This window comes from Podarcis erhardii (assembly GCF_964252035.2).
Source record: "Podarcis erhardii genome assembly, chromosome: 1".
Classification (NCBI taxonomy): Eukaryota; Metazoa; Chordata; class Lepidosauria; order Squamata; family Lacertidae; genus Podarcis; species Podarcis erhardii.
In genome coordinates, this window is record NC_138497.1 from 49,217,496 (window position 1) to 49,230,975 (window position 13,480).

At 42.2% G+C, this 13,480-nt stretch overlaps 1 protein-coding gene across 4 annotated transcripts in view; it reads left to right on the forward strand.

The window, feature by feature from the left end:
• Nucleotides 1-955: 955 nt before the first annotated feature.
• Nucleotides 956-13,480, forward strand: part of PLEKHH1 (pleckstrin homology, MyTH4 and FERM domain containing H1) — a 49,747-nt gene continuing 37,222 nt past the window's right edge. For all 4 annotated transcript variants that reach the window (XM_081851553.1, XM_081851554.1, XM_081851555.1 and 1 more), the window contains exons 1-2: nucleotides 956-1,184; nucleotides 8,275-8,437. In XM_081851553.1, coding sequence (XP_081707679.1) covers nucleotides 8,312-8,437 — 126 coding nt within the window. In that variant the 5' untranslated portion in view covers nucleotides 956-1,184; nucleotides 8,275-8,311. The remainder of the gene's footprint in view (nucleotides 1,185-8,274; nucleotides 8,438-13,480) is intronic.

Genomic DNA, 13,480 nt, shown 5'->3' on the forward strand with positions numbered 1-13,480 from the left:
AGCTTAACTGTGAAGTGAATGTGCCTTAGGTTTTCCCTTCATATTGAAGTTAGTTTAAGGGAAAAACACATCAAACAATAGTATTTTTCAAGACACTACGGGCCAGCTCTCTGTTGTGGATAACGTCGTGTGTACACAGATTCAAACACCAGCATGCACCAGAGCCAGAGTAAATGGTAATGTGTGCACAGTCTGAATGCATTTATGATTGCAGCGAAGACTGACTTGTTCCCTATGTGATGCGGTGTGGTTGCATCACGCCAAGCACTACCAGTGTGGCTAAGATCCACTTTCCTTTTATAACTTAGACATGTATAGATCATATAGATAACTAAGACCACTTGCGTATTATTATGCCAACACATGCTGAAAGGGCACAATTCGTTGCTGGATATTGCGTGCTACAGTATTTGCACCAAAATGTATTGGCTTTCCTTCCCCCCAACTCCTCCTCCCACAAAACCTTTTTATCTTTTGACATTTTAAAAAATCATAATCATGATTCTGGAACCCAGCTGCTTAAAAAATTCTCTTTCAAATTCCTTAGTTTATTTTTTTTAATCAAATTTAGGATTTGTGTATTGTATTGTTTAATGTTGTGTAGGCTAAGTGAGGTTCTGCCCCCCCCCAAGGCCTCCCCACCCCCACAAAAAATCCTGGTTACTTTACGCCCATGCGTATGTAGCTTTCTGGAAGAGAATGGATGCATCTAGAGTGAGTATTTCTTCTCTGGGACAATGCCTGGCCAAGCTGAAATGAAAGAAAACGTGACAAGAGTGCTTGTCGGTACAAAAGAAGGCCATTTCCCACACAGACACACAAAAGATCACAGAGAAATCCTGTGGGTGGGAAGTCAGTTCCCTGCTGTTTTATTTTGGAGGGGAGGCAGCCTAACCTGATCTTATTGTCAGGCAAGGGGTTAAAAGTGTAGTGCCGATGATGTCAGTTCCTGTGCTATTTGAGCCAGGCTCTCCCGCTTGAAGGAAAAGAGGGAGAAAAGAGGCAGAGAACGGGGAAAGGCTGAATGGGACTCGAGCGCAGCTGTTGTGTGCATGACTTTCGTGAGATCCTCTCCCCCTCAGGGCAGCAGCAGCCCGCGTTTGCCTGGAGGTGAGCGGCAGGCGGATGGCAACACTCTGTTCCTGAGCACAATATAACCTTGTTCTGACCAAGAACAATACAAGGTCAGTCGCAACTTGGGGCGGGGGGGGGGGGAGGCTTCTGCTATCTTGGCTCTTTGCTTGCAGTGCCCGGCTTGCCTCAGCCCTCCTTCCTCCTCCTCCTGCTAGAGCAGCCTGCCCAAGGTGAGAGACTGTGTGAGGCTAGGGGTGTGCGGGGCGATCTTTGCTTTTTCTTGTGATTTCCAAAACTGATTTAAGCAGGGTTTAAAACTGTAGGGCAGAAAGGGATGACTGCTATAACATGTCTGTACTGTGTACTGGAAATCACTACCTGTGGTGTTGTATTACTTTGATACCTTCTTTCATTTAAAATTACTAGGAGGGAAGGAAGTAGGTAAATGTCCTCTTTTATGGAATGTGTTATCTTATTATTACAGATGACTTGGTGTGAACTAGTTATGACCGATATAATGAATGGGTGGTGTAAACTAGCAGCCTTAACCATTGCCATCTCTGGCAAATAGTAAACAGTTTGGGGCTTCAATTCTAAACACGTTCAGGTTCGAGAAACAAGCCCCATTGAACTCACTTCTGCATAAACATATTTAGGATTGTGCTCTTGGTCTTTTAAAAACAGCTGGCACAGAGAATTGGTACATTAACCAGGACTATCAAGGGTACTTTCATTTACTGCCTAAGATGGGTATTGCCTAGTGGAAGGATGAAGTTCTACAAGCTAACTAAGGCGTAGTATGCCATTCTATTTTATAGTATTTTATTGTTATAGTGGTGTTTTAGCGGCTGTTTTTTCCCCACGTGCACAAGCTGTTATTTATGTGTTGTTTTTACCTGTATGGGCCTATGGCCGTAATAAATATTGTTGTTGATGAAGTTTACAAGAGAAATGTAACTCTATGGTCGCTTTACCTGCTAAATTAAGCAATTAAGATTCTCCTGAGGACTATTTGTTTACACTTTAAATGATTACCATGTTAGCCTTATCTTCAGTAGCTGAGGTGTTTGCTTATGGTTATTTCTTTTTGTTCATGTATTGAACAAAATTAGTTCTTCCAAAGCTCTAGGTGGCTTACAAAATTGATAAAATCAACATCAGCACATAAAATCAATTAAACATGAAGTAGAATAAAACATACACAAATAGCATTAAAGCAGCAGAAAGATAAAACTACAGGAAAAAGAATCCCAGTATTAAAAAGTGCTTTGTGCTTTTACCTAAAATTTAAAATGAGACACATTGATGATTCATCTCCATGGGAACCTCATTCCATAACTGTGAGGCTACAACTGAAAAGGGCTTGTTCCTTCTCACAATTGATTTAGGTGCTTTTATAAATGGGATGCAAAGCACGGTGCAGTTTACGAATCTTAAAAAGCAAAAGAACAATAAATGGGATATGTGCTTAATTTAGGGAGCGGCTCTCTCTGAGATATGCAGGTGCAAACCATAAGATGCATTGCTTATACAGTACTATTACAATGGAATGGTGATTGTGCCACCATCTTGCCTGGTTAGGCACACATGCACAATTGTTAAAGTGTAGTGTCCTCCATTTGTTTCACCAACAAAACCTTTAGAACAGCAGTTATCATATTAAATACCATGTCCATACTAGCTCCCAAGGGGTGCATGGGGTGTCAGGATAGTACCTCTGGTGGGGAACACATCGTGTTCCTTCTGGGGTAGTTTGTCCACCTTTGGTTCCCATGGATGCCGACAATAACTAGCTCCCAAAAGAGCCTGTACTAAGCTCATTGGGTTATACCCAACTTTAGTCATACTCAGACTAAAGCCATTGAAATCAATGGACAAGTAGCTTCTGTCCATTAATTTTAATTGGTATGCTTTGAGTATGATGGATTAGTTGGATATCACCCCCTGAGACTAGGCAAGATTTAAAACTGGCAAAACTCTCATTGAGCAGAACAGTCTTAACAGGAGCTTGAAAGTGATCTCCTTGTGAATTTCCCACCTTCACTTTCTTTCATAATTACAAATATATAATGCTATTCGCAATGGAATAACCCACGCAAAAGTGAGTATCAGTATGGTAGTGCTTTCCACCAGCTGCATACAGTTTGAGATGAAACCAGATCATATAAATATGAAACTTCTGAAGTGGTAAAGTGAAGTGCAGTCCTAAAATGTCTGTTATCCCAGGTAAATGTGTATAGCATTGCAGCCTTAATTTGAGATGGCAAATGAGCACAGGTGGCGGGAAACTGTCTTTAGTATTGCACCTTGGTGCAAGTATATATGAAACACCAGGACTGCAATATCTAATGAATTAGAAACATTTTAATTGACAAAAAGATACAGTAGTGCAGGTCAGGTCAGACCAAGACAGAATACAGTAGTGTGGTCCTATGTACTTCCCTTGATCTGGACACTATATATCTGTTGTTGCAACCTAGAATTGAAATTGGCTACCCCCTAAAACTCATGTGATTATTCGACTAAGGGCTGCCATCCAAGTAAAGAAATCTATGTAATGCATGTGTTTGTAAAGAAATGTAATTGCATTAATATGTATTTCACATGATACATATATCTTAAAAATGCTATGTTGATTAGTTTGTATACCTTTGACATAATGAGAAGTGAAAAAAGAAAAGATAAATAGTTAGGTTCTGCTATATAATGGTTATGTTAGATGCAAAACCAACATTTTGGGGTAAATAAAGTGTGTTTTTAAAAAGGCATATGTGAAACAGTATGGACATGTTTTCTCCAGAAAACTGCATATACTACCATTATAACTTCTAAGATCAAGCCTTAATGCTGAATCCTTGATTACATTTTTTGCATTCCTCTCTGGATAGATGCATTCATAGTGGATATCATAAGATTGTCTGCAAATGGCACAATACACCTACTAATCTAGTACTGCAAAGTGATTTATTATTGCAAAATGGGTGGTAGGCTTTTGATTATGATGAATGCAATTTGTTCTGAGCTCTTGTAACTTTTTTTAAAAAACAAGCAGATAGAAGAAAGAGGTCAAATTCAATGTTTTGTCCCCCCCCCTTAATCATTACAAGGATTTCTGTACAAGTTTATCTCTTGATACAAGCAAGGACTCAGCTGGCTTTATGCTGTGTCTTTCACCTCAAGCCTGTTCTCCCATGAGAAAAGAATGCTGTCCATGACTTCATTATAAGTAATAGATCCAATGTTGCCTTCCTGCAATAAGGCACCGTGTTCTGCTTAACAAAAGGCCTTGGTAGCTGGGTACGTAACTAGGGGCTAACTCTTTAGCTTTTTGGCCTTGATATGGAATTTTACTGCAGCTATGCCTGTTAGGCTTTTCCCTATTGATATATATATAACAGAAACTTGCTCAGTAGCTGGTGGTGGGGTGGGCACTTGCGGAGGAACGGGGTTGTGGAGGCAGCGGACCGCCCCCGGCACCACTATTCCAGTAGAGTGCCATTGTGGCGCGCCCCCCCCCACGCACCGCACACCCCCATGTGCACCAGGCACCATGCCGCCACAGACAGCGCCCCACACCCCCAGAACGCATGCCACGCCCCTGTGGGTGGCTCACCACGCCCTCGCAGGCAGCATGCCACACCCCTGGGATGTGCGCCACACCCCCAGGATCACCAGCCATGCCCCCGCCAATTCTCTGCCCCCTGGTAGCGGAGCATGCAGCTTCACTGCTGGGAGTGGGGTGCCACTGCTCACCTGACTGCTGGGTAGTTCTGTTGCTATGGCTTTTTGAGAAGTAGATGGGAAGGGAGGAGACTGCAGCAAGGTTTGTGCGGTACAGATGCAGGAGCAGAACCAACTGAGTGCCTCCTTCCAGTGTGTTTCCACCCTGCCATCTTCTCTGCCAGCTTACCCTTCACCCTCTGCCACTCAGTGAACAGCAGTGATGTGACTGACCAGAGGCCATGTGAGCAGGGGTGCCCCTCCATACTGTCCGATACTCATCTTTCCATATTGCAGTGAAAGAAGTAATACCATTGTTGCTTTAACTTACTTTTGTCTTGGATGCCTGGACAGTACAATTTTCATTATTCTGCCGTGTTTAGTATGTGTGTTCCATTTCAATAGAAAGATAATGGAGTGGCAGACCTGAAAATTAAATGGAGGTGGGGAGGGGTTTTCCCTTGCTGGAGTGTTTGCTGGACAGCAATCCATTGGCAATGTTTCTCTAGCTCTGGATGTCCTTCATTGAACAGAGGGTTGTACTAGGTAGCCTACAAGGCCCCCTCCAACTCCACAAATCTATGATGATGCATATTATATAGGCAAGTTTCTTCCTCACCATCTCCTATCCTTGGCATGTCAGGTTTGACAAGATGGGAGTGTAGAGAACCAAACTGGAAATGTATCATCTAGCCATTCTTCAAAATAGGCTACTCCATTCTGTGGCAAGTGGTCCATAGGATGCAATATAAAAAGCCTGCAACTCAATCCTAGATATGTTCTCTTGAAAGTAAGTCCCACTGAGATCACTTTCTGGTACACATGCTTAATGTGATAGGGACATGTGCTCAGTAAAATCTTTAAAGGAGTCTTTCCTGTCTCTATATGTTCATTTTATATGGATGTTCTGTCATTCTACCCACCGTGGTAGAATGGCAGACGAAAGTGATTGACTACATGGGCTTGGCAGAGATGACGAGCAGAATCCGAGACCAGGGAAGAGCAACGGCGGAAGAAGATTGGACAAAATTTAAAGACTATTTAAAGAAATATTCAAAAATGAGTGAATGCTAGATTGATGTTGAATGAGAAAAATAGGAGTTAACAGCGACAATGGTTAAGTTAAAGAAAATGAGTGTTATTACAATTAAGTTGAAAGTTAGGAAGGGATTTGTTAATCAGTTAATTCGACATGAGAATGCAGAAAGGGGAGGTATGAGGAAGTCGGGAAAGTAAGGAATATGAAATTACGAGTTTGAAATTATACGTGTTGCATGTGTTTTATTGTTATGTTTTGTTTGTTATGATAAAAAGCTGTGGAAACTTTAATAAAAATCATTCATAAAAAAAAGCGAAAGTGATCAGGAATGGATAGATTGGATAGACAGAGGGCAGCAGAAAAATACAGTGGTCCTCTGCCAAAACATTTCAGCTGTGTTCTTATGTGAGCTGAGTGTTCAGACATATATATATATATATATATATATATATATATATATTCCATTTGCATGGCTGACTGTACTATGTGCATTGATGGCATCAGTGCAGCCCTCATTACCACATCCAACAGGGTGGAATGGATTAACCCTCAAAGGCAGATTGCCAATGAAAAACACGAAAAACTGTGCCCGCAAGCTTTTCTGCTCATTAATTAATTCAGCTTTGTTTTTCAGCACTTTAGTAGTCATAGGTGACAGACAAAAAGTTATATGCAGGATGGCCAAGGAGAGAGGGAGCGTTCCATAACTTCTCTGTGGCCAATACAGAAACCATGTGGGCTGCTGGAGGAGTGAAGTCCCCCTTTCCACACGCAGCTTAGAAATGCTGCAGGAGGCTCTACATCTCTCCACTGGCAGCCCTTGGCAGGCTGGTAAAAAGTATATATTGGAGGCTGTCGCCTTTTGTGGGCTTATTTGCAAGGCTGAATTAAATCACCAGAATAGTTCCAAAGTTTTTAATTTCCATGCTCACCCCTCCAGCTTTTCAGCATATCTTTCCATTTCCATTCATTAAATTTGGGGACAAGCAAAAGGGACTTCCAAAGGTGATTAAAATGGACAAAGGGCCTTAGCTAAATATTTTTCAGACTGTGGCAATGAAATATAATGAATGAAGCTTTATCTTTGTTCTCTCTTATTATCTGTTTCACTTGGATAATTCATAGCCAAAGCTTTGTGGTGGAAGGGCTTCTGTCATCCATGAGGACACTTGGTGCATTGTGTCTTCTGCTGCCCACTTCAATTAGCTCATGGGCTTCTAATGAAAGGGGCATATTGGCTATGTGAATTTTAAGCATTAGCTAAGCAGCAGGCCTATCGTTCCTGCTCTTGTAGCTGAACCTACATACCAGGAGATTAAATACGCACTGACAGGCTACCAGAATGACCCTGGGAAACATTAAGAGTTAGTGCAGCTTGGTGGTCCAAAAGATAGCTAAACTGGGGGGAGAGAGAGACCATATGGAAACCAGAGTAACTTTGATAATGTGATCTTTAGGAGCTGATAAGAAGATTCTGTTAACTCTTTCACTGCACAGTCTGGAACAACAGTGAGTTTATACCATAGTCTAAGGGCTTAGGCTGTTTGCGTTTGCCTAATCTTCTAATCAGGCTTGATTGAAGCTCTTGTCCTGGAAGTCTTAGTTGTTAAAAGTTTGTTTACAGTTGGAATCTTCATTCTGAATTCTTCTAAACTTCCCTAGTGTTTAAAATTTGAATGCAGAGTTGGTTTTGTGGAAACTGACATAAAATCATAAAATTCTAGAGTTGAAAGGGTCCCCATGGGTCACTAGCCCAGCCCCCTGCAATGCATAGTATAATGTTACCATAGCCAGATTGGAGGTAAAGGGACCCCTGACCATTAGGTCCAGTCACAGATGTCTCTGGGGTTGCGGTGCTCATCTCTCTTTACTGGCCAAGGGAGCAGCCTCCGGGTCATGTGGCCAGCATGACTAAGCCGCTTCTGGCCAACCAGAGCAGCACACAGAAATGCTGTTTACCTTTCCACCGGAGCGGTACCTATTTATCTGCTTGCACTTTGACGTGCTTTCAAACTGCTAGGTTGGCAGGAGCAGGGACCGAGCAATGGGAGCTCACCCTGTCATGGGGATTCGAACCGCCGCTTCTGATCGGCAAGCCCTAGGCTCTGTGGTTTAACCCACAGCGCCACCCGTGTCCCCAGATTGGAGGAGGCAGGGGAAATTCTCCTGTTAGGGAACATCCACCCCATATGTTTAAGACACATCCAATGCATGTTTTAAGCTCATTACTTGCACCAAAGAATATCCAGAGCTGTAGTTTGTTAAGGTTACTGAGAATTGTAACTGTGAGGGGGAAACTTCAATTCCCTGGGTTCTTTGGGGGAAGTCAAAGGAATGTGTTTTAAATGTGTATTGGGTGTGCTTAAAAAAATATCTATAAAGACAATTCTTATAGCATTTTGGACATTTCAGTCTTTTTTTTCTTTGTCTTGCTCACTTAGGACATCTTGAGGTCGGTCTAGGGAGAAGGCATTCAAAATGGCAGAGCTTGCTGTTGAGAATGGTAGTTGCATGGACTGGCAGAAACGATGCCTTGCGTTGGAGACACAGCTCTTCAAATTCCGCCTGCAAGCTAGTAGGATCCGGGAGCTTTTGGCTGAGAAGGTGAGGCAAAAGCTACATTTTGTAACCAGTCTTTGTTGCTTATTCTTCTTTTTTAAAAATACTTTTATTTTGCTTTAAACAAATACAGATAAATATAGACAACCAAAATTACAAAAGAAAATTCCATAATGATAATGAAAAAAGCTAAAAAACTACAAAAAATATCAAAGTACAAAGGTGCTTATTCTTAAACCTTTGGATGAGGATAGCTAGTAAGAGAGACTGTAACCCCCCATGATGAGGCCAGGGACATAAGTTTCAAAATCAAGTCTTTATAATGAAAAATCAAACAGTTTCAACTTAAATTTGATACAGTACCCTATAAGAAGGTCTAGAGAAATTGCCTGTCATGTTTTAATTTGCTTATTAATGGACTGATTTTTTTAAAAAATAAATTTCTCTAAGTTAACAACATTCTGAAATATAAAGGTAAAGAGACCCCTGACCATTAGGTCCAGTCGTGACCGACTTTGGGATTGCGGTACTCATCTCGCTTTATTGGCCGAGGGAGCCGGCGTACAGCTTCTGGGTCATGTGGCCAGCATGACTAAACCGCTTCTGGCGAACCAGAGCAGTGCACGGAAACGCTGTTTACCTTCCCGCTGGAGTGTTACCTATTTATCTACTTGCACTCTGACGTGCTTTCGAACTGTTAGGTTGGCAGGAGCAGGGACCGAGCAACAGGAGCTCACCCCGTTGCGGGGATTCGAACCGCCGACCTTCTGATCGGCAAGTCCTAGGCTCTGTGGTTTAACCCACAGCGCCACCCGCGTCCCTTATGCTGAAATATACACTATAATTAATTACAGTAACACCAACTGCAGTAGAATATCACAATAAAAACTACCATTAAAACATACATTATAAAATTAATTTTAAATGTTAGCTTATACAAAAATGTATTTGGCTTAAGTTTCAGAGCAGCCTGAAGATGTGGACAAGAACTCGGATGGCTTTGAAATCATGATTTTCAGAACCTGATTCCCACCCTATCCACGTGCTTGTTATTTAAACCCCAAGCCCTCTTTCGTTCATTAGAAATCCTAAATTTAAATCTTCACCCAGTCAATGTTTTCGGAAAGAATTCCAGCAGGATGGTGACAGCACAATAAACTTGTCTGATTACTCCTGCACTACTTTGCCGAGCACCTGACGGCTGGACACCCCTGTGGAAAGGGAAATGAAGACTCTGGAGTTAATCCAGCCCTAGGGGTGTGGGTGTGTCAAGTTACCCTTTGTTGAGATTAGGGAGCAGTTTGGTTCAGTGATCAGGTTACTCTGTAACTGGCTGTATGGTTTTGTGATGTGGCTTTTCCTCTGAAGGCCAAAGAGTAAGCAGTTAAAGGCTGTAATTCAACAAAGCCGTGTCAGAAGTGCTAGGAGCAAGGGGAGGTTTTCTTCATCGTTTTCAGGCTAACAGGATGGTTGCCTTAGTGCTGAAAATGAAAACTGACTAATTTTGTAATTTAGTAAGTGATTTAGTAAGTCAATCGAACAATTTAAGAACTGAATCACACAATTCTAATACACAACTTAAGAACCAGAATTTCAGCCTTAAGGGCTAGTTCACAAATTTGTTTGCTAATTTCCCGCCCCTCAACAAATTCCTAGGGCAGTTTATAGTGACTCATTTGATAACTGCAGCATCAAGTGGTGACTTGTATGTATGAATGAACAAACCACAGGATGCCCATGCATATCCCTGCATAGCTCTTCAAATTCAATGTGTGTTTTTTGAAGGATTTAGTTCACACATTCAGCTTTGAACATTCACCTTTTGAATTGTCTAGTGATAACTTATCAAGTGACTGCGCGCACACACACACACACACACACACACACGTGAACCTTCCCCCAAGTCCTTAATAAACATGTGAAGGGTTGTTAGAATGCTGTCTTAATAAAAGTTATTTGCCCTGCGTTCCGCCATGCCTCTCTTGAGAAACTCAAAACAAATGCAATGCTAGCAATGATACTGCTCAAATGTTTTTTGGATGCTTTCCATGGAAATTAAAGTATGCTGGAGTTTAGAATTGTATGCATTGTATGCCTTTGCTAACTGGCATTTACTTGCACTCAGGGGTTTTTTTCCCCCCATGCAGTTGCACATACTGAGGAGAAAAGGGGTAATATTCTCTTGATGAGTGACATGGCAGGCTGTTGCCATGGCAGCATGATGACCCTGTTACAAATGAGCTGTGGGGCCTCTCAGGAGAGAGAGAAAACGACTGAGAGAGAGAGAGAGAAATGGAGAGAGAAAATGGAGCTGAATCTAATTAATGCAAAAGAGAGTAAAAATCCAAAGAAAAATACTTTGATTCTGGCAGGAATGCCTGACTAAGCTTAGAAGTGGAGATGTGTGTACACAGGATTTCCTGGGTACTTTTCTCATGGGCTCATTTGAAGGGTGTTCATACTGACTCTTAATGCATCTTCACCCAGTTAATCTAGAAATGCGTTCAAGAATCTCATGTCTTTAGTAACTGGCATTTACTTACACAGTTGTGCACACACAACGGGAAAGAGGAGTAATATTCAGTTGATGAGTGACATAGCAGTCTGTTGCCATGGCGGCATAATTGACCCGGTTAACAAATGAACTGTGGGCCATGAATCTTTGGCCACTCTCCTCACCTTTGAGACATCATTCTGTTCGATAATAGGGCTTTATCTTTCTACAGCATGTGGGAGAGGACAGCTTGGTGGGCTAGTGATCAGAAGCGTAGGAACCGAATTTTGAACATCTCATTTCAATGTTTGTTTCACAGTTAATTAGCCGTGCAGTGCAGTTTTCTCATCAGTATTACAAAACATGATACATAGAAAGTGCAATCTGAATGCTCAGCTTATTGTTAGTTTGCCCTTAGGGAACCTTGAATAACACATGATACTCAAAAAGCACCATGAAATTAACACTCTTGTCTGATGTTAAACAGAGCAGCAGTTTTAACATCCCACAGGAAGACAATGAAGTGGTGAGAAGGAAGATGAATACTAATTATTTTTAAACTGAGCCAGGCTACATGGATTTTTATTAGCTTATCTGAAGGTTTGGCAGACTGTCAGGGGTTGCCATGAGATCTTTAATGAATGCAGACAGTTTCAGTATCCATTCAGTTGGGAGGTAAGTAGAGTTCTTCTGTTCTCAAAGAACCCAGGTTTCTTGGGGAGATCAGTCTCTAAAATGCTGGTCTAGTTCAGCTTACTCATGAGAGACAGTGAACCATGTCAAAAAGTGGTCAGGTGTCAGAGTGGTACAGTTGCCATCATTCACAAGAGCAGAAATATTACCAATAATGTGCAAATGTTAATGTCTGTGCAGTGACCCATGGTACTGCAATGAAGTAGAAGTTTCAGTTTGGGACAAAAATGATGTTAATTTCCAGGTATTATTCCAAGTAGGGGTGTATGCTCCTTCTGGGGTAGTTTGTCCACATTTGGTCCCCACCCTGCACTTAGCGCTCATCTGTGGCTCCTAGAAGCTGTCAGCATGTGACAGCAGCCACACCCCAGGAAAGGGCTTTGACCGACCAGCTAAACCAGGTGAGGGTAGTCAGTGAGTCTCAGACCCTTGGTGAGTTAGGGACTTCCCCTGCGTGCAAAGACAGGCTCCAGCTGATTGAGCAGACATGACCAACAGTGGGTCCAAAGGTCAAGAAGGTGGTTTTCTGCACATGCTGTAGAGGGAAGCGAGGGGCAGATGGGGCTCGTCAACCTGAGAAGGTTGCCCATCTAGGAAAAGGAAAATTCTGACCCTAAACCCCCTGAAACTCTGACCCTAAAACTTACAGGATATATTTTGGAGAATAAAAAGCTAGGGAATAAACCCTACACAAATCTGGAGTGGATGTAAGATAGATGGATGGTGCCTTGTACACCTCCTTCTAGCAACTCCTGATGTCAACTTACTGCTCTGCTTTCCTTTGGAGTATATCAACGTGGCCGAGGGGTCTTGTCATGTGGGCAGTGTAGGGCTTCCATACACACTGCCCAAGCTTGTGCCCTGGGGAGGTCACTTTGGTGCTGCTAATGACTTCATCCCCAAAAGGTGCACTCCATTCTCTTTTCTCGAGACAATGGAGAAGTCACATTGATCCCTCTTCCCTTCTGGGAATAGTAACTCTACAAGGGGAGTTACTGCACTTTTACCCAAATGGGTTTGCTGCTTCCCATCCAAAAGCATTGGTTTTCCTCAAGCAACCCTCCAAGGAAAATGTTATGACAATTATTAAAATTAATGAGCTCTTGTATATAAGCTTGTGAGAACAAAGAACCTATGGGACACTGACCCATAGCCCTCTTTTCCTCTCCAGCAGGGAAAGTCTGTGTGCAGATATTGTTTTCCCAAGAAGAATGTGAAAGGAGGGGAGGTAATTTAGAGGTCTTCACTAAGGCATAGGAGAAGCCAGTCCAAGCCAGGGCAGGAGGAAGGAGCTGCAGACACAGCTCTGAATTGACACAGAGAAAGCCAGACTATTGAGAAGTGCAGGGGAAGTTACTTACATGAGATCAGGATGTGTTTAATGTAATTTCAGCTGATTTAATATCCATGCACTGCAATGGTAGTAGATCATCAGCAAAACGAGGATCAAACAGAAGCTTGGGTATCAAATTTGAATGGGGGGAAAAACCAGCTTTCTAAAATCCTTTCATTTACTCTGTCAAAATTAATGCTGAGTCAGTGCTTCAGCATGGTATTACCGCAGCATGGCGCTGAGTATCTCTGCCAACCTGGAACACTATAATTAAGGACGCTTCTGGAAAAAATGGGGCCGTTCCTGGCAGTGCAGTTGAACCATTATTCAAGGGCATGTTTTGCAAAAGTGAATGTGGAGCGAGAGAATATAGGAGGACAATCAATCACTCAAGCCTATGAGGTGCGCACATGGGAGGTTGAAGTCTCCTGTGTAAATTGGGCCCCAAATGCCGTTGAATTTACATAATATTTATGTCAATCTCATACCTGTAAATAACATGATATGGGAATATGTGAGCATTGTTACTGCTTTCCCAAAGGTTTGATAAAGTAAATAGCACTCTTTG